The 17,361-nt window shown below is 32.3% G+C and overlaps 3 protein-coding genes across 3 annotated transcripts; all 3 read right to left on the minus strand.

Annotated features, from left to right (window-relative positions):
* Positions 1 to 180: 180 nt before the first annotated feature.
* LOC122589715 (probable ubiquitin-conjugating enzyme E2 16) lies at positions 181 to 4,514 on the minus strand. The gene is made up of 6 exons (XM_043762040.1): positions 4,416 to 4,514; positions 4,114 to 4,217; positions 3,887 to 3,989; positions 2,344 to 2,407; positions 736 to 824; positions 181 to 519 (listed from the first exon to the last, which is right to left on the minus strand). Exons 1-6 carry the CDS (start codon positions 4,443 to 4,445, stop codon positions 424 to 426), a joined length of 486 nt encoding a protein of 161 aa, XP_043617975.1. The 5' UTR covers positions 4,446 to 4,514; the 3' UTR covers positions 181 to 423.
* Positions 4,515 to 8,082: 3,568 nt separating this feature from the next.
* On the minus strand, positions 8,083 to 10,431 carry LOC122589323 (thioredoxin H-type-like). Its single transcript, XM_043761608.1, has 3 exons — positions 10,224 to 10,431; positions 8,532 to 8,654; positions 8,083 to 8,428 (listed from the first exon to the last, which is right to left on the minus strand). The coding sequence occupies exons 1-3, from the start codon at positions 10,308 to 10,310 to the stop codon at positions 8,258 to 8,260; spliced, it is 381 nt and encodes a 126-aa protein (XP_043617543.1). The 5' UTR covers positions 10,311 to 10,431; the 3' UTR covers positions 8,083 to 8,257.
* Positions 10,432 to 13,891: 3,460 nt separating this feature from the next.
* Positions 13,892 to 16,641, minus strand: LOC122589322 (protein WALLS ARE THIN 1-like). The gene is made up of 6 exons (XM_043761607.1): positions 16,334 to 16,641; positions 16,146 to 16,208; positions 15,872 to 15,988; positions 15,165 to 15,579; positions 14,448 to 14,599; positions 13,892 to 14,344 (listed from the first exon to the last, which is right to left on the minus strand). Exons 1-6 carry the CDS (start codon positions 16,555 to 16,557, stop codon positions 14,149 to 14,151), a joined length of 1,167 nt encoding a protein of 388 aa, XP_043617542.1. The 5' UTR covers positions 16,558 to 16,641; the 3' UTR covers positions 13,892 to 14,148.
* Positions 16,642 to 17,361: the final 720 nt, after the last annotated feature.

Genomic DNA, 17,361 nt, shown 5'->3' on the forward strand with positions numbered 1-17,361 from the left:
GTAGTTAAAAGGGGCCATCCGGATCAGAATGGAACACTTGTTGGCCAATGCTGGCTCATCTTACGGATCAGGTTTTTTGGTCGATAGTTTTAATGCAATAATTTGAGTTTTTCAGCACCCATTCCCTTTTCAGTGTAAATCGCGCCATTCCAAATTTCAAGGTAAACAAAGACAAAAGGGTGTAGAAGTTTGTGACCTTGCATTAGAAAATGCTTACCACTTTACAAGTACATAAGGGATTCATTGTTGACCCATAGTCACACCAATCTTCACAGGAGCCACATGCTTAAGTTAGACTGTTTAATGTAAAGTTTTGTTCATCACTTTTTGGGATAGAGATGGAAAGGAAAAGGAAGGAAAAAGAACCACACCCTTTATAAATAAAAGAGAGGGACTTTGTTTTACAGACTTTGACCCATAACTCTATACTTTATCGTCATGGAACCACCATCTTGTCTCCTTGGGAGATCTTCCATTTCTACAGTTCTTCACATAGCGTTCATCATCGGCCGGACGTTGCTGTACCACCAAAAAGTCACACATAGAAGTGTTAGTCGTAATGACACATGCCTCCACAAATAACCCGAATTCAAATTCAAATTATTTTCAAGTGCCATATAAGTTGCTATTCAGCATCCAAATTAACCAGGAATCTCAACCAAGTCGGTCAACATTATTGTTTAATATCTGAAATCAGATGTATGGATGACAACAAAAAGCAATTTGATAACAAACCTTAGAAGTAGAGCTTGATAACATGGAAAGGATGCTGATGCATACAGAACTGACAGTCATGGCAGGGGACCATGAATCATACAAGATATCTGCAGCAGTAAGCAGCTAATTCATTAGCAGTTTCTAGTAAACATGCAGTCCAACTATACAAAACATTTTAAGCATGAACAAAAACCCCAAAGAAAAAAGGTAACTGTAAAATTCAGGATTTGATCATCTGTCATGACAAATTTTAGTTCTGAAAGTATGATTTGATTCAACAAACAACCTAAGAAAGCTTTACCTATGCAAAGATCATGTCTTTAAATTCTTATAATTGCAATAAAGGAGATATGACCCATGAAGTTTATTTACTTTTCTAATAGTGTGGACTGATATGCACATTGCAATTATATGTGGCAGCAGGACTCCAAAGATTTTATTGTTTTAATGAGCAATTAATCATAAAAATCATCTACAAATCATAAACTAATTACTTTGTTTAACTGATTTGACTTTAACTAATTATATATACACGCAAACATATACCCACACATTTACCCATATAAACTCACTCCTACAAAAGTTCAGTTTAGAGTCCTACAATACTTGCACCCGTACATGCATCCGCATGCCTATACATGGTGGATACACGACTATATGAATTTAAACAATTCCAATATGCACCATTAGACCTAGCAAATGATTACTCTGGCTAACCATTAACCAACTATACGAATGGTACATTTACCTGTGGCTCCTTTTTTTTTTTTGAACGGCAAATTTACCTGTAGCTCTTAATTTGCATAACAATAAATAAACTAGCGACAAGTTGGGAAAAGCTCACGAACACCCTCCCCAGAATAGTTAACTGACTTAAATGCTTTATGCATGTTTACACAATAATCTTTCTATAAACTGAATGTTCAAATTCTACAACCATTAACTGCAACAAACAAATACGACCATCAACCAAAGAAATCTTTCAACATGCATAACTTCAGTTACAGAACCTCTAAATCTCTGAGACTCTTCTGCACAAATACATATTGGAATAAATTTGTAGTTAAGACTCACTAAACCAGTTGAAATACTTTCTTAAGTCATTTTTCCATAATCTCCTCATATAAAATATCCAGTAATAAGCAGTCAAGGGGCAAGGTATTACATGTTGTAACATTTAAAAGCCGGCTCTATACACAGAAAGGACTATAAATAAGGGTTGACAGTTAATTATCTTGATTAAGAATCGAATTTCGGATTTATAGTGATTAGACCAACTAAGGAGGGAGGGAAAGACAGAGAGACTTTACATGACTAAAGATGAGAAATAAACAATAATGTAGCCTAAAGACTATTTAGCTGCAAGATATTAACAGTTCATTCAGGAAATCAGAACAATAACAGTAAAACTAAGGCATTGCACCTCTTTAGCCACAAAACTGCCTAAGAAGTATTATATGTGGATTCACATGTTATATAGAGTATGCAACCTTAAATCCGTCAGGGTCATAACTCATCAACTACTCAATCTAACATTAACTGCTAGACAAAAGATTTCGGAAACTGATGAAGTAAACAGTATAAAACATAAACAACTGCTCACAAATTAAAGGTTAAGAGTCAAACCTAAACAAATATGACCATTGCTATAAATGTGTGGATGAAGTGGAGCTGGAGGAACAAAGATAACCTGCCCAAAAAAGTAGAACAAAAAGAAGATCGATATCAAGGTTATTACAAAAGAAAATGCTCACAGTTAACAATAAAGTTTGAAAAAGAAAAGCTAAGAATGGTTGAATACACTCCTAAACATTTGCAAGAGTCAAACAGATTAACGTCATAATTGAAACAAATCACATAGTTCGGACCAATTAATATTGGCATCTTTTATTTCCATAATACTAATTCCGGTATAACTATACTATATGAAGTATAATGACCAGTTGGGTCATCCGGTTCTCTTCTTCTTTCTCTAGTTACTTATATAGTTATATCCATAAACACTTTACCATTTTTAAAATATTAGTTTTCTCTGTGCTTTTCTGGCCATTCTAGTGTTGCGCCAAAAGAAGCAGACATAACAACATACATTGCTAATACATCAAACCCTAATAAAGAGCTACTGGTACACACATATAATATGACTATAAACATATAAAACTATGGACTAAAGTCAAAAAGAAATGAAAACGCTTATGAGGTACATCATGAAACTCTCAAAGTGAGTTGATATGGATTACAAATTTACAATAGTCCATTCATAGACGAAAGAATTATATATTTTCATTGCTTAAAAGATGGGCAAAATTAAATAAATAGTAACCAAGTTCCATCTAAATCACTCAAAGTTCTCAAGAGATTTAATAAAACAAGTCTCAAATTTTGCTTCGATTGTGATATTGCTCCTGCAACTTGTATTAGTGTTTACATATGATGAAGTGACGTACCAGTTGCATATATTTGATAAATGAGGACATGGCATGAATGATCAATGACATTAACTTACATATACTGCGGATTCATAATTTTTACATCCAATTTATTTTTTACCCCTTTTATTTCTTTCCCTGATCCTTAATAAACTATAAAACTGGTTGATTAACAGTCAAATTTCCAAACCATTTATTAAATATAGCCACATAGAGAGCCTAGCCTGCACAGACACGCAGAAACAAATACAAACATACGTGGCCTTAAAACTCAGAGGCCTACAACCCTAGATTTAGCAGCTCTACCCTTAAGAGTTGAGACATTTCTGCTTCAGGGATAAAGATTAAAAACCGCTTTGGAAAAGTTGAAACGATTTAAGGTGGAACAACCGTGTTACATGTTTACCAAAGAGTGACATTTACCTTAATAATAAAGAAACAATAGGTAGGTAAAACACAAAGAGTTAAACCTTATGTATAGGCAACTAGACGTTTCTTTAGACAAGTGAACTAACATAACAAAAGTCCCACTTACCCACGATTACGCTAACTGACCGCCTTTCTTCACCTAATCAATCTTCTTCCACATTTATAACACCACACACACATATTTCATTACCATTAATATGGCGTCTATTTTATCTCACTAACTCCGAAATTAACTAACTAGATACCAAATAAAGAAACACATGTAGCAAATTCATCTAAACAAAATAACGAAAAATACGAGAGTAGTTTACCTGTGGGGCTTCCATAGGGTAATGTTCAGGAAAATCAACTTGCAGTTGAAATACTTCATTTGCATATAAAGTCCCCGGTGCACCGTTCACTTCAATTACCCATCTTTATTTATTGTTATACATATTTTACATAAACAAATCAATCAAAATAAAACATTAATTATCATACAGTAATAATGACTACATCATCTAACTAATTAATTGATTATTAATAGATATGTATATACCTTTGTAAATTATCAGTGACTTTATGTTTAAATCCAGTAGGTGGATTAACTTGCCATTCCATTAACTCTTTTTGTAGACGATTCGTTGCGATCTTGCTTAGCGTCTACAATAATCATTATGGGATAAGTAAAGATCATAACCACTAACTGTTAATTCGCTACCAAATCTTAGTAATAAATAATATGCGTTCAAATGATTCAAATCAGGGACTCTTATATATATATATAGATACAGATTACTGTTATATTATATATATATGTACACAAATATATATATATATAAGGAGAAAAAAATAGAAAACCTTGCGAGAAGAAGCAGAGGGGCTCGTCATGGCTGGCTTCTAGAGAAAGAGAAAGCGAAGGGGTGAGTGTGTGGGTGTGTCTGTTTTTGTGTCGAGAGATATAATTATGGTTTTTTGGATTTATTACTTGTGACGCAATTTTAGTACATCTAAGTTGGAGAAATTGTAAGTTTTACCCCAAGTTTTATAATTTATCGCTTATAAATAGATTTTAGTTGGATTCACATGTATTAAAAAAAAAATAATGTTGATAACATATTTTAATTGGTAATTCATTTTTAATGATTTTTTTGTTATGATATTTATTATATGGTCAATCGGGTAAGACGACCCAAATGTTCTTTGTACTGGTTGAAACCGACTAAGGGGTAGAGTGGAGAAAGATTGGACCTCATCGGGCAATGCAATGAGTGAACTAAAAAGACTAGCTTTCAGAGTTAGATAAAAAATTAGTTGTATCTATAAAGTGTTCAATCTTAATTGAATATTAATTCGAATCTGATAATTTTTAGAACATTTAAGATATATAGGTTCAATTTTAAATAAGTCATATATAGAGATTTTTTGCACGGAGTAGTCAAGTTTTATGGAAATAAGTCATATTTTAGATAATTTTTAAATAGAAAACATTACGTCCAAGTAAATTATTTAATGATATGAACTTTTTATAAGCCTTATTTCTTAAAGAAATGGTGGTGCATTTTTAATGTCATTTATCGTTACTAATAACACTGTAATATCTATGTAAATTTTTTTGGTGTGATTTTATTGATGTTTTGCTATGTGACAAGTTTTTTTTGATTTAGCATGCTTGGCTAACTGGCACCCTGGCGGGACTACACCTAAACAAGGGGTAGTTTGGGATATGGGTCCGTTAAGTTTTAGTAGTATAATTTTTATGAAAAATGATATATTTTTTATTGGTGCTACTAGTCAAATATTAATATTAAACTTTCAAAAGATTTTCATATCAATATAACTTATAAAGATGTATTTCTGTTAATAAATATGAAAACAATACTTCAAAAGTGTCAAAAACACTTAAAAATCCACCAAAAGTAGACAACAGTCCTTAATAGAGTGTTAAAAATTATAACAGTCTAAACGTTATCGTTATTTTGACACAATACGAGGCTAATAAAAAATTTTGTGTTACAGATCACATTCGATCCTGATTCCGCCAGTAGGCATTGACCTTGGCTACACCAAAACACTCATAGTTTTGGATGCAAAAGATTCAAAACGACCTTAATTTTTGTTGGTCAAGATTGGAGCTCCAATTAGATACGATATTTTGAGTTTTTTTATGTAGGGTGTTGGAAGATCGAAATTAACTTGATTAGCTTGACAACATGTAAAAAGTTATATTGGACAACCAAAATCAATTTTCAATCTTCTACTATATATGTGGAATATATTGGAGAAATGATTTTGTTAAACTTTGGGAGTGTTTTGTGAACCACTCTTTACTTTGGGGTTCTTTATGCAAATGTGAGTTTTGTTAAAAGTCTGACTCGTGATTGATTGGGAGAGTGTGTCTAGTGAGTCAAAAAGTGTTTAGTGATCGGACGGACAAAATTGCTCAAGATGAGAACAGACTGCGTGGATTCTACGGTTTTGCTTAAGCATGATTTGCCATGTGTGATTGTAGTGAATAAAGATGTGTTCAGTTTTTGGCCCTCTTCTTATTCCAGAAGAATCTGGTTGTTATGCCCATTATATATATCAAAAAGCAGCTTCCGAACGTACATGATGGATTGAAACACTTTATTTATTAAAAAGACAAATAAATGATTCATTAACTTAATTTATTAAATTCTTTAAACCCCCTCCCCCACTTACCGCATTTTTTTTACTCTTTTTATCGGATGTCCTAATAACACAGTTTATCTATCACTGGGTAGTGACGAGACTGTATATGTCCCACCTCTTCTACACGACTACACCCCATATACAAAGATTGGGTCTTTGTTGTTGTTGGTTTTGCTTCCATAATGACGTGTGATCAACAAATTATAAAAGAATTAACAAGTAAAAAACTTTTATTGACAATTAAAGGATTCTTGATCCTTTTTAACAGCTAACAATTCCAAAATTACGAAGTCTGGAACTAAGCTGGGATGAGTCGCCGCATGTAGCACCAACGCAATTGGGACTCAGATCCATCCAATGATTAACTTAGATACCCTATTACTGTATCTGTGAGTAATTAGCAATGGATTAACTTGATTGATATGTCTGTTTGTGTTATAGATATGTTACATAATTCCCAAAATAGAATTGTAATGTTTATATTCATACCTGTGTCCTGTGATATAACTTTAGAGTTGAAATTAAATGTTTATAATACATTTTAGCGAAACACAATTAGAGCATTAGTAATGGTAGTGTTACCACACCAAGGTGATAGTGTCACATCATCACTCTACCACAACCATACAACTTCCATAACAATAACCCAAAAAATTATACCCCATAATATTAGAATAACCAATAAAAAACAAATGAAAACAATAAAAAATTAACCACACCACCCAACTCTTCCCAAGGTGGACACACCCACCTTGAGGCGTCCACATCACAATCACACCAACTCTTGTAATGGACCACCTTGATGACACCAAGATGGAAGCCTTCCACCTAATCCACACAAACACCATTACAAACACTATGTAATTTTTATGGGTATGCAAAATTGCAAAGTATCATTTTTCATGTTCACGTGTTTTTGTTTGTACAATCGTACTAGCTTAAGGTTTCTCTTCGATATTGTAAATTTAAAGGGTTGTTTGATTATAATTTTTCAAGGTAATTTAATGGAAAAGAATTTGGAGTTCTTTATGTTTAAATAACATGACAAGTCAGAAAACTCCGAATTTTTTTATATCAAATTCTCTCAAAATTTTTGAACAGAACAATCCTACTAATTTCAGTATGTCATGTTCGCATAAATGTAACTTCTAACATCAAACATGTAGAGAATTTAAGTATGGCTCAATAGGTGCGCTAATTTTATTTTGCAGAAGGGTTCGTTTTATTTATATAAATTATATTGGGATGGGATTAGCGCTCTGGATTAATTCACACATGATGGAAGACATTTTATAAATCCTTAAAATTCTTCAGCCATGCGGAAGGAGTTTAAGGATGCCACTATGCCATGGCAAACAAGAAGTCATGTTTCTTCAACTTTGATAGTCTGGGGAAGTTTTCTAATTTATAGCATACCAATTTTGAACCATCTTCGATTAATCGTTATGAGGTTCAGGTTATATTAAAGGTCACAACTCACAAAGGTCTAGTTTTGTCAAAGACATAAGAAAATTATATTCCAATTTGACCAGATCACCAAATGTCCAAGTGAGATATGTCACCCAGCAGAATTGTAGTGTCAAGTGTCAACATGCCTTTCTTAAGATTTGGTATTGTAGATACTAGATAGATTTGGAGTTAGACGGACAAGTTGTTTCATATGATACAAAATAAAATAATCTTTGTTTTGTGAAAAGGATTTAACAAAGATCATGGCTGATTTTGTTCTATTTCCTTTCCTGATTATGTTCAAGATAGATCAAACTAGTTAATCGAAATACTCTAAATAAAGTAGATGATCACAAACCAGCCACTTATAAGGCAACAATAATCAAACTTAACACCAAACCAACAATTTTTAGAATACAGCAACTTCAATTTATGCATAAATAAGAGCACAAGTTATAAACCACAATTACACAACCAGGTTCAAGGTCTAAAAGGTTTTACCACAAAGTACATCATCCGATAATAGAGAAATAAGTTTGCTGGTAATATGCCTGCATACTAGTAGAGTACTCAAGGTTAAGTTAAGCAGATACAGAAGCAGTTCCAGTAACAGTTTCAGCACCAGCAGAATGCTTTGTGATGAGGGCCAGGAGTTCCTCTTTCTTAGCACCTATAACTTTATCCACTATTTTCCCCTCCTTAAAGAACAAGAATGTTGGCATTGCCTCAATGTCATACTCTTCAGCAATTTCCTGCAAGCAACATGAAATTAGTTTGGTTATTTCTATGTTATACTTCAAACTAACCTCGATGACAAACTGAATATGAAAATCATTGGAGGACTAATTTTTTTACCTTGACCTCGTCCACATCCACCTTTAGGAAGGTAACATTGGGGAACTTCTTAGCATATTCAGCCAAAACTGGTGCAATAACACGGCAAGGGCCACACCATGAGGCAGTGAAATCAACAACAGCCTGTACGTCAACAAGCAAAGCACGTTTACAATGCTGGATCATGCCTTAGTAATATAACAAGAACAAACTACACCATTGACCATTCTTCCTAAACAAGCACATCTTATTGTTGCTTGGACATATTACACTTTGACATGATCACTATACATTAGCATTTATTCTAGCTTTTTTTAAATATAATATAGTCAATAAATCAGTGAAGCAATTTATATGCATCCCCCCGTGCACGCACAGATTCATATATAAACTCCCACTACTTAATGCCACTCCCTCAAAGTTAAAACCTTGAAACTTTGCAGATAGACATAAGGATCTCGCAACCACAAACAACCACAACAGAAAACATTGTACCAAACTTTATAGGGGTAAAGCACTGGATGGTTATTGTATTTTACAGGAAAATCCAATTCAATCATGCTACTTTTATAACTTCTATTATTAAGCTACTTGTATTGATTAAACCCTTAATTGTAATACGTACCGGCCGGTATTATCCGGAATACCGGGTGGTACCCCGATAAAACTATCCCGGTATTTTGTCCGATATTTTCACTATTCAATACCAGCCGGTATTTCCGATATTTTTCGGTATTACCGGGATGGTAATGCCGGTATTTTGATTTTTTTTTTTTGATACTTTAATGTTATGTTTTGTTATTTGTAAACTTTAAAACTTATATTTTGTTATGAAATACCTATTTGATATTATTTTTGAGTGGATTGTACTTGTATTTTGACTATTTTCGTTAAATTGTAACAAGTTTTGTAGGATGTTTATAAAAATAAAAATACAAAAATTAAATTACTGTCCCGGTACGTACCGGCCGGTATAAGTGGTACCTGTACCGGGTACCTGACCGGTACGACCAAAATACCGGTATTTAAAACATTGATTGTAACTATATATATATTCATAAAAACTTGCATTTTGTATGCCTCTAACTATATTTATTTTGTTTACCTCAACTAACGGTTCAAAGTACTTGAGGTTACCATACATTACTAAAAAAGTTCAAATTAATCATTCAGTTTAATACCTTTTTTCGCAGGTTATGGGTCCCAATGTCTATGACGGTGTAAGGGGAGGTTGAAATGTAGACAATCTTACCCCTACCAAGTAGAGAGGCTTGTAGGTTCTACCTATGTTGCTAGGGGTGAGGAATCCTTGACCTCTTGGTGTATAACACAATATTACAAGTAGCTTAATAATATTCTTAAAATAAAATGAAAAAATAGGTAGATCGACTCAATCGGACTATCGGAGTAAAATACAATGACCTTCCTCAGTAGTCTAAAACTACAAAAGCTAGCATCTTAACATAGATTAAGGTTTTCCCGAGGTTATTTGTTGATTTTTATGTGCATATATATATTTAATTATTTATACATAAAATGGTTATATAACATGATGATAATAATAATAATGATAATAATAATTTTAATGATTACTCACAAGTAATTACAAATAGTTATATTTTAATTCTATAAACAGATCTCATATTTTCATAACTATATTTAAAAAAAAAAACCTAAAGAAATAAAGAAGAAGGTTTAAAGAGGGGGTTATACCAATTTCTTAATCTCAACATGCTTCTGAAATTGATCCTTCCACTGATCAACATTGTGGCATCCAATCACTACTCCTTCTTCTGCCATTTTCTTCCCCAAATTTATTATTATTCCTAATTTCAATTTACTTTTTTTCTGAGCTTGCAAATACGAATATTTTAGCTTTTTTGTTGTTGTTGTTGTTGTTGTGTGTAAAAGATTGTGAAGCCCAACCCTCTGTTTATATAGGGATAGGCACGGGGACACGTTTCCTTCTCTCAAAGGTGGATAAATTTACTAAATTACCCCTGTATCGGTTTCTGGATGAAAAAAAAACACGAATATTTTGGTGGTCATGTCATATGTCACATTGTCATGTGTGAATATTTTAAAGAAGGAACGGATATGTCTATGTTATGCGTGGAATATTATGTTTTTATTTTATTTTTATCTTTATAGATACGATTCGTTGGTGTTAGTTTTTGATTTGTATATCAAAGTCAAACTTTTTGTTTGTGTTATTTTGATTCTTTTCTTAAATTAAGTTCCAAAGAAAGAAATATCTAGAGAAAAAAAATGTTATCTTGTACGTAATTTTTTTTTAATGTCTTTGAACTTTTATTAATGCTTAAAAAAATACATTGCATTGTTATATTTGTTACTTGCAATAACCTTTTGGAGCTACTTAATATTTTCTTTATCGATTTTATTAAACTCTATATAACCTGAAGATGTTGATCGACATTGTTGTCACCACAAAGCTTACTCTATCAACATAACATTAGGTTTCATAATAAGTTTAATACTATATGGTAACAAGTAGGAGTTAATTAATAACTAAACCTTGGTAAGTTCAACAATTATAATATATACATACATACATAATAAGGTAGCAAATAATGTAAATTTGTAACATTGTAATCGTAATAAACTAATAACTTTAATTCAACTAAATGCGATTCATTATGTCGTCTAAAAGAAATTAACTAACAGATAATCAGCCATTTGAAAAGAAAAAAAAAATCCTATCCAAAACGTGTATGCTTTCGAATTCCGATTCTTGATCGATGTGAAGTGTGAACTCATTTTAAAATCCAACCGGGAGGACCATGAACATATCCATAAAATGTACCATGTTCAAATTTGACACCACTAATTTTGAATGAATAAGATATAATAAATTAAATAATTAATAACACTATATATAAACATCTTGCTACTATTACATATATAACATAAAATACATGTTCATAAGATTTGTATATATTTTTATTAAAAATTTGCAAATCATAACCAATAATGGTACTTAAAATTTATGTATCCAAAATGAGTTTGTTAGAAGGGAATTGTTAATCGTACCACAAGTATTGATATATTTACCACAAACATGCATTACTGGTTTGTACAGTATATTTTAATAGTTGTACAGTGTGGTAAAATTATCAAAAGTTATGGTACGAATATCACTTCCCTTGTTATAAAGGTACTAAATTCATAACTCCTTTTATCCACCGAGGCACCCATAACAATATTTACCTATATTATATAACTGTTTGATGTAAATATTGTTATGAATAAATAAAAAAAAAGTGTGTGTGTTTTATCATTACCCCTAGCAAATATAGATTGCACACATTTAAAATTAATGAGTTTTGTTGTCCGAAATTGAGGTCTTTTTTTATAACTAAAATTTAAAGTAAGATATGAACTACGTGTATTATGTGCCTTTTGGTATGATATATTTTTGTTAATTTGTATCATTAAGCTTATTTTAAATTGAAAATACTTTTTAAGAAAAAATCTAAAACTGAAAACAAACTATATATTAGAAACATCTCAACTGTTTGAAACCATAGATTATATCTAAATTATATTGTATAAACAAAGTGATAATGTATGGGAGTTGATTTGTTCAAGGAAAAAATTACTTTGCAAAGGAAATAAATTATCAAATGACTATAATGCCCCTAATCTCATTTTTCCTAAAATCCCTTTCACTTATAAACGTTCGACTTATAGATTCTTATAGATACATTACTTAGTCCAGAAACTAAATATTTCAATCTCATCATAACTCTTTGGAGTTTGGATACTTAGATTGTCGACCGCAGACCACGGACCAAATAATTATCTTTTATGAATGCTTTTATTTACTTCGTTATTTATGAGTGAAAATCTTGCAAACCAAATATTATTGTTTTATTAATGATTTTATCTACTTCGTTATATATACAATTGTTGATTGTTGTTTATATGTTTTTTATTTGCTAGATAGAAGGTGTAACACAGAATTTATATTCCTTTTTTTATTTTATTAAAAGTATATGTATTAGATTTGAAAAATGTTAAGATGCTATTATAATTTATTTCTTTAAGATAATTTTGTTTGTTATTTGAAAAGCTGAGTTCATTGGAGTTATCAAATTTAACATTTCAATATGAAGTTATGTTTTGTTTGTTCGAATAAATTAATAGGGTAATAATCCATCCTCCTAAATTGTTATCCTAAAAATCCTCTTAATTAATAGGATTGTGACATGTGAAAAATCAGAGGGTGAGATTAAGAAAGAGAATTAATGAATTTCATGTGTTAAAAAATAGATATATTAGGAGGATTGGTTAGGATGATTTATCATTTTCCAAATTAATATACTTTGTTTTGTTTGGAAAAGTTAGTTCAAATCATTATTGTTGTGTTATTCATTTTTTAGTTTTGATTTTTAAAGTACATTTGTACGAACTCTTGATCATCCCATAGGTATGTGTATAATAATATATTAAATGGATACTAATATATGTAGTCCTTTTGAAAAGCCATTATACAATATATTATGTACGAAAATAAAGCAAAACTCATAAGTGAAAGAAGTTTAGCAAAAATAAAAGTAAAATATTTTAAGGGTATAAAAGTCATTTAATAATATATTACTTGTACATAGCAATTTTATCCTTGAGCAAATCAACTCCCATAATCTCCCATAATGTATATATCATCATCACATTTAAAATGGAGATATCAAAAGTGATTGCATTCATAGAGATGTTGAAGAGATGTTGAAGATGAACTAAGTTAACGTAAAACAAAAACCTAAAAAGAGGAGCTTATCTATAACCCAAGGCCCATTACTTGTAGGGATATGGCATTTTGATGAGACTGGACCAAATCAGCCCAATATAAAGGAATGCAGAATGTTCGAACAAAAAAAGAAACTGGCTCATATATTACAGGTTTATTTACTCCTCGTATACTTTGAATCATATACTTGAGATAGTAACATGAGACACCAAGTACTTAGAGCAAGTATATAAGTCTATGTCCGGTTTGGTATTTGGCTGAAGCTGAATCGATTTGTTGGTTTGGTGTCAAGTCGTGTACGCTCTTAGGTGGAATTTGGTCCGTCCTTGCATGAAAGCGCGCACGTCGCTTTGTATGATGAATACCGTATCAGTTAAGAAAAATTATATTGTACTTATGATATAGAGAGGAAAATTGATGTGCCACTGATGTGACAGTGAGAATAACAATGAGGTGAAAAAATGGTTTTGATTGGGAAAGGTAGCAATGGCATACCATTTTCTTTTTCATCCACAAAACCTTTAAATTACCATAACCATTGATGGCCAAACTTAGTACGGTACAAAATAAGACTTCAAATGCATAATGTAGAAATAGCATAATACCCATTGGGTGATATAAAACTAAAGCATTTCTTGTCTAATAGCATAATAATAAAATTAATCATCACTTGGCTTTTCCTTGCTTTCTCTTTTTTAAAGTGATAAAAGTTAAAGTCGATCATCATCATCATCATCATGAATCAACAAACAAAATCTCAACTAAAAGGACACTTTTGCAAAACACACCACACTTTGCTTTCCCCTTTTCACATTAAAGAGATAGACATGGTAAACTTCCATTTTCAAAAAGGTTAGGCTCATATGTTGTTCAAGCACTTTCATTTGATTGTGATAACAAAGGCTGGACAATGGATGATTTGGCGTGGCCTATTGCTCTTGGCATGCCATGGTCCGTGGGAGATTGAATCAATGGGGGCTGCTTTTGTAGCATGAACTTCCTCTCTTCGTTCTTTCCCCACAACACGAGATACAATCCTGTTATGATTAGTACCGCTCCTATGATCCTGTATCATTCAAACACACACATTTGATTAAGTTTCTCTATTTGTTATAGAGATTAACTTTATAACTTATAATGTTAATAGAAGTTGAAACTTTTTGACATACCCTCCCAAATAGAACTCTTCGCCTAAAGCAACGGAAGCCATGAGAGCAACAACGAGTGTCTGAACAGGTTGATACAATGCGACAAAAACCGGGCCACCTTTGTCAATGCACCAAATTTGTACTGCGAATGCTATGCCTGATGCTACCACTCCCTGCATTCACATATTCAGTCCATGAACTCAATTCCTTTGGATTACGACACAAGATAATAAACACTTGCCCAAATTTAAGCTAAACCAATATACTGATCCAATACTATCAAGTTTTGTAAAATATGAATAGTCAAACTAGAAAATATAACAGCAACCTTCACAATAATTTACTACATTGGCCCAATCATATGGGCCACGCATATAGGGCTAAAAACAAAATCTATACAGTACTTATCTAAAATATATATTGATGTTAAGTTGTTAACTAATAATTACTAGTAAATTACTTTAATCAAAGTAGAAGCTCATTGGAATAACAGTTGTACACTTTTCCTAATTCTTTCTTTCTATTTCTTTAATCTAGCTAGCTAGGGTCTCTTTGTTAACACTGTTTTTGTTAGTGGGAAGCTGGTCTCAAAACAGTTTTTAGATTATATATAATTCATTCATAACATGTTTAATTATCTGATGATTAACTTATTGTTGTGTCAAAATAAATAAATAAAGATAGATCATATGTTATTCAAATAATTAGTAGCTGTACTAATTAATCCGGCCCACTTACAGCATAAAACACACTAAAAAGCTCCGAGCCAGAATGAATGAGCCAAGCGTTCAAGTCTCGTTCCATAAAAGCAGCCAACACTATAAACTGAAGTATCCCAAAGAAACACTGGTATGAAGTGAAAGAAAGCCGAGCCGGGTACTTTTTCAACACGGGTGCTTGTAACACAAGCCACCCAGACCATGACAAACAATGCCCGATCAAAAACAAGCACCCCAATGTCCAGCTTTTCACGTTGGCGTCCCCCAAAGACTGCAACACCGGCGACATCTCCCTCACTTTGTTTAGAGACGGAGACGGGCTGTAGATCGTTGGTCCTTTGTAAAGGGTGATCACTGATGCCCCTGCAATGCAGAATATGGTCCCTGCTACTTTGGATATGCCGTCTTTTCTGTCTAGTCTCACTTTCTCAATCCTGAAATATATACATCAATTAGTAAGGTCAATACAACTAATTAGAGTATAATATACTAATATGTGAAATGTGTAGGATTTACGTAATTAAATGTGTTAATCAAAAAGAATCAATTTTTGTGGCATTTTTTTTTACTAGAGATGTGATTAGTGATATGTACATAAATATATTTTCTCTAAACTGTATACGAACTAATGTAATGTGCTCTCTGTACATATATATGCATATTGTCAATTTTATACGTTAATATTTGGTGTTTTTATGGGTATATAAGATTTAAATAGGAGCTTGCCGGAGAACAGCCGCCATAAGGAATGTGATGGCGGGGACAGAGTTTTGGATGGCAGAGGCAAATGTTGGCGAAGTGTTGTCCAAACCCAACAAGTAGAAGCCTTGGTTTGCAGTAATCCTGATACATACATAACACAACATATAAAAACGAGTTAGAACTTATGAATATATATATATATATATATATATATCTAAAAGGAAGATTTGCACTGATCATGATTGCCAACTTTTGTTCACAAAAATGTAGTAAGTATTTTTTTTAGATAAAATCATACCCGACAATGGCAAGGAGGAAGAAGTGGATTAAAAGGCCAAGATTAATCGGTGGGCGATCCTTCCTGATCAAAACCAATTAAATTGCACACATTAAATTTAAGCTCATAATCTAGCTATATCGTGATTATATATATAGTTTAATACGAGTAACCAATTAAGAAATGACTGAAAACGAAAAAAGACGAACTTTTCAAGAAAGTAAGCGAATGGAAGAAGAAGGATGAAGGCAAGGATGTTGCGATAAACAGGAAAGACAATCTTGGAAATGCCCATATTAAGGGCAGCTCTAGAGACAACATGAAAACCGGCGTATCCGAATTGCAACGCTAGCATGGCTATGTGCAATTGGACCTTCTCCGGAAACCATCCTTGCATTTTTTGAGTGAAAGCGACGTGGCCTGGTTCCGCCATCAATCTATTATATTATGTCACACTAGCTAGCTTAGCTAGAGACACTCAAAGGGGAGAGTAGTGGTGAGGATAGTATGGTAAAGGGAAGATCAATGGGAAATATATATATAGCCTATATATCCCTGTTGAAACATATATATGTGGCCGGGCTGGCCCATATGCCAAGTGTTTAAACTTTTTAACCGTTCAAATAGTGAAAGTTCTAAATTAAATTTCACTATATATATGCTTGTTGTTAAACATGAAATTCAACTTCGAACAAAGTCACTTTCAGAAATAGTAAAATTAAATTAAAGTTGATAGATATTGGTACAAACCATATCTCTACAGTCTATAAGATTTTTGCTTGCGAATAACCAAGAAGACAAGAAATAGAAATGACATGTATTTGTGGGTTCCATAACTTATGCTCGTATATCCTTGTGCACACCAGATATAAGATATGTCAAATTAATGAATTTATATATATTTTTAAAATGTTACTAAAGTGTTCATATACTTTTGGCTATGGGCCTATATATGCACTATATCATGTTCATTAACTAAGAATGAAATTTCTTAATTAATGAACATGATCAACACAGTTTTATACTCATTTATCCGTTCATGTGCTATTAGTTAAGTAAAACGTACAAACATGAACAAAACAAGCATAATGGACAAGACTCCGTTCGTGTTAGCTAGTTTGGTTACTTTACATGCATGCCTAATTATGTTAGAGACATGCAACATAAAAACGAAGGTTATGGATTTAATTCTGGTGTTAAGTATAAGATAGTAGCTAGAGAAAAAGATCGGTCCATT

Source organism: Erigeron canadensis, chromosome 2, assembly GCF_010389155.1.
Source record: "Erigeron canadensis isolate Cc75 chromosome 2, C_canadensis_v1, whole genome shotgun sequence".
NCBI classification, from domain to species: domain Eukaryota; kingdom Viridiplantae; phylum Streptophyta; class Magnoliopsida; order Asterales; family Asteraceae; genus Erigeron; species Erigeron canadensis.

Excerpts from the sequence above, each read along its gene's own strand:
- LOC122589715 (XM_043762040.1), bottom strand. The coding sequence starts at position 4,445 with ATGACGAGCCCCTCTGCTTCTTCTCGCAAG. Across the intron at positions 3,990-4,113 it reads GTCACTGATAATTTACAAAG|ATGGGTAATTGAAGTGAACG; the intron begins GTATATACATAT and ends CAATAAATAAAG. Across the intron at positions 2,408-3,886 it reads ACCCTATGGAAGCCCCACAG|GTTATCTTTGTTCCTCCAGC; the intron begins GTAAACTACTCT and ends TTTTTTGGGCAG.
- LOC122589323 (XM_043761608.1), bottom strand. The coding sequence starts at position 10,310 with ATGGCAGAAGAAGGAGTAGTGATTGGATGCCACAATGTTGATCAGTGG. Across the intron at positions 8,655-10,223 it reads ATGTTGAGATTAAGAAATTG|GCTGTTGTTGATTTCACTGC; the intron begins GTATAACCCCCT and ends GTTGACGTACAG. Across the intron at positions 8,429-8,531 it reads TGGATGTGGACGAGGTCAAG|GAAATTGCTGAAGAGTATGA; the intron begins GTAAAAAAATTA and ends TGTTGCTTGCAG.
- LOC122589322 (XM_043761607.1), bottom strand. The coding sequence starts at position 16,557 with ATGGCGGAACCAGGCCACGTCGCTTTCACTCAAAAAATGCAAGGATGG. Across the intron at positions 16,209-16,333 it reads TTCGCTTACTTTCTTGAAAA|GAAGGATCGCCCACCGATTA; the intron begins GTTCGTCTTTTT and ends GGTTTTGATCAG. Across the intron at positions 15,580-15,871 it reads CTTATGGCGGCTGTTCTCCG|GATTGAGAAAGTGAGACTAG; the intron begins GCAAGCTCCTAT and ends TATATATTTCAG.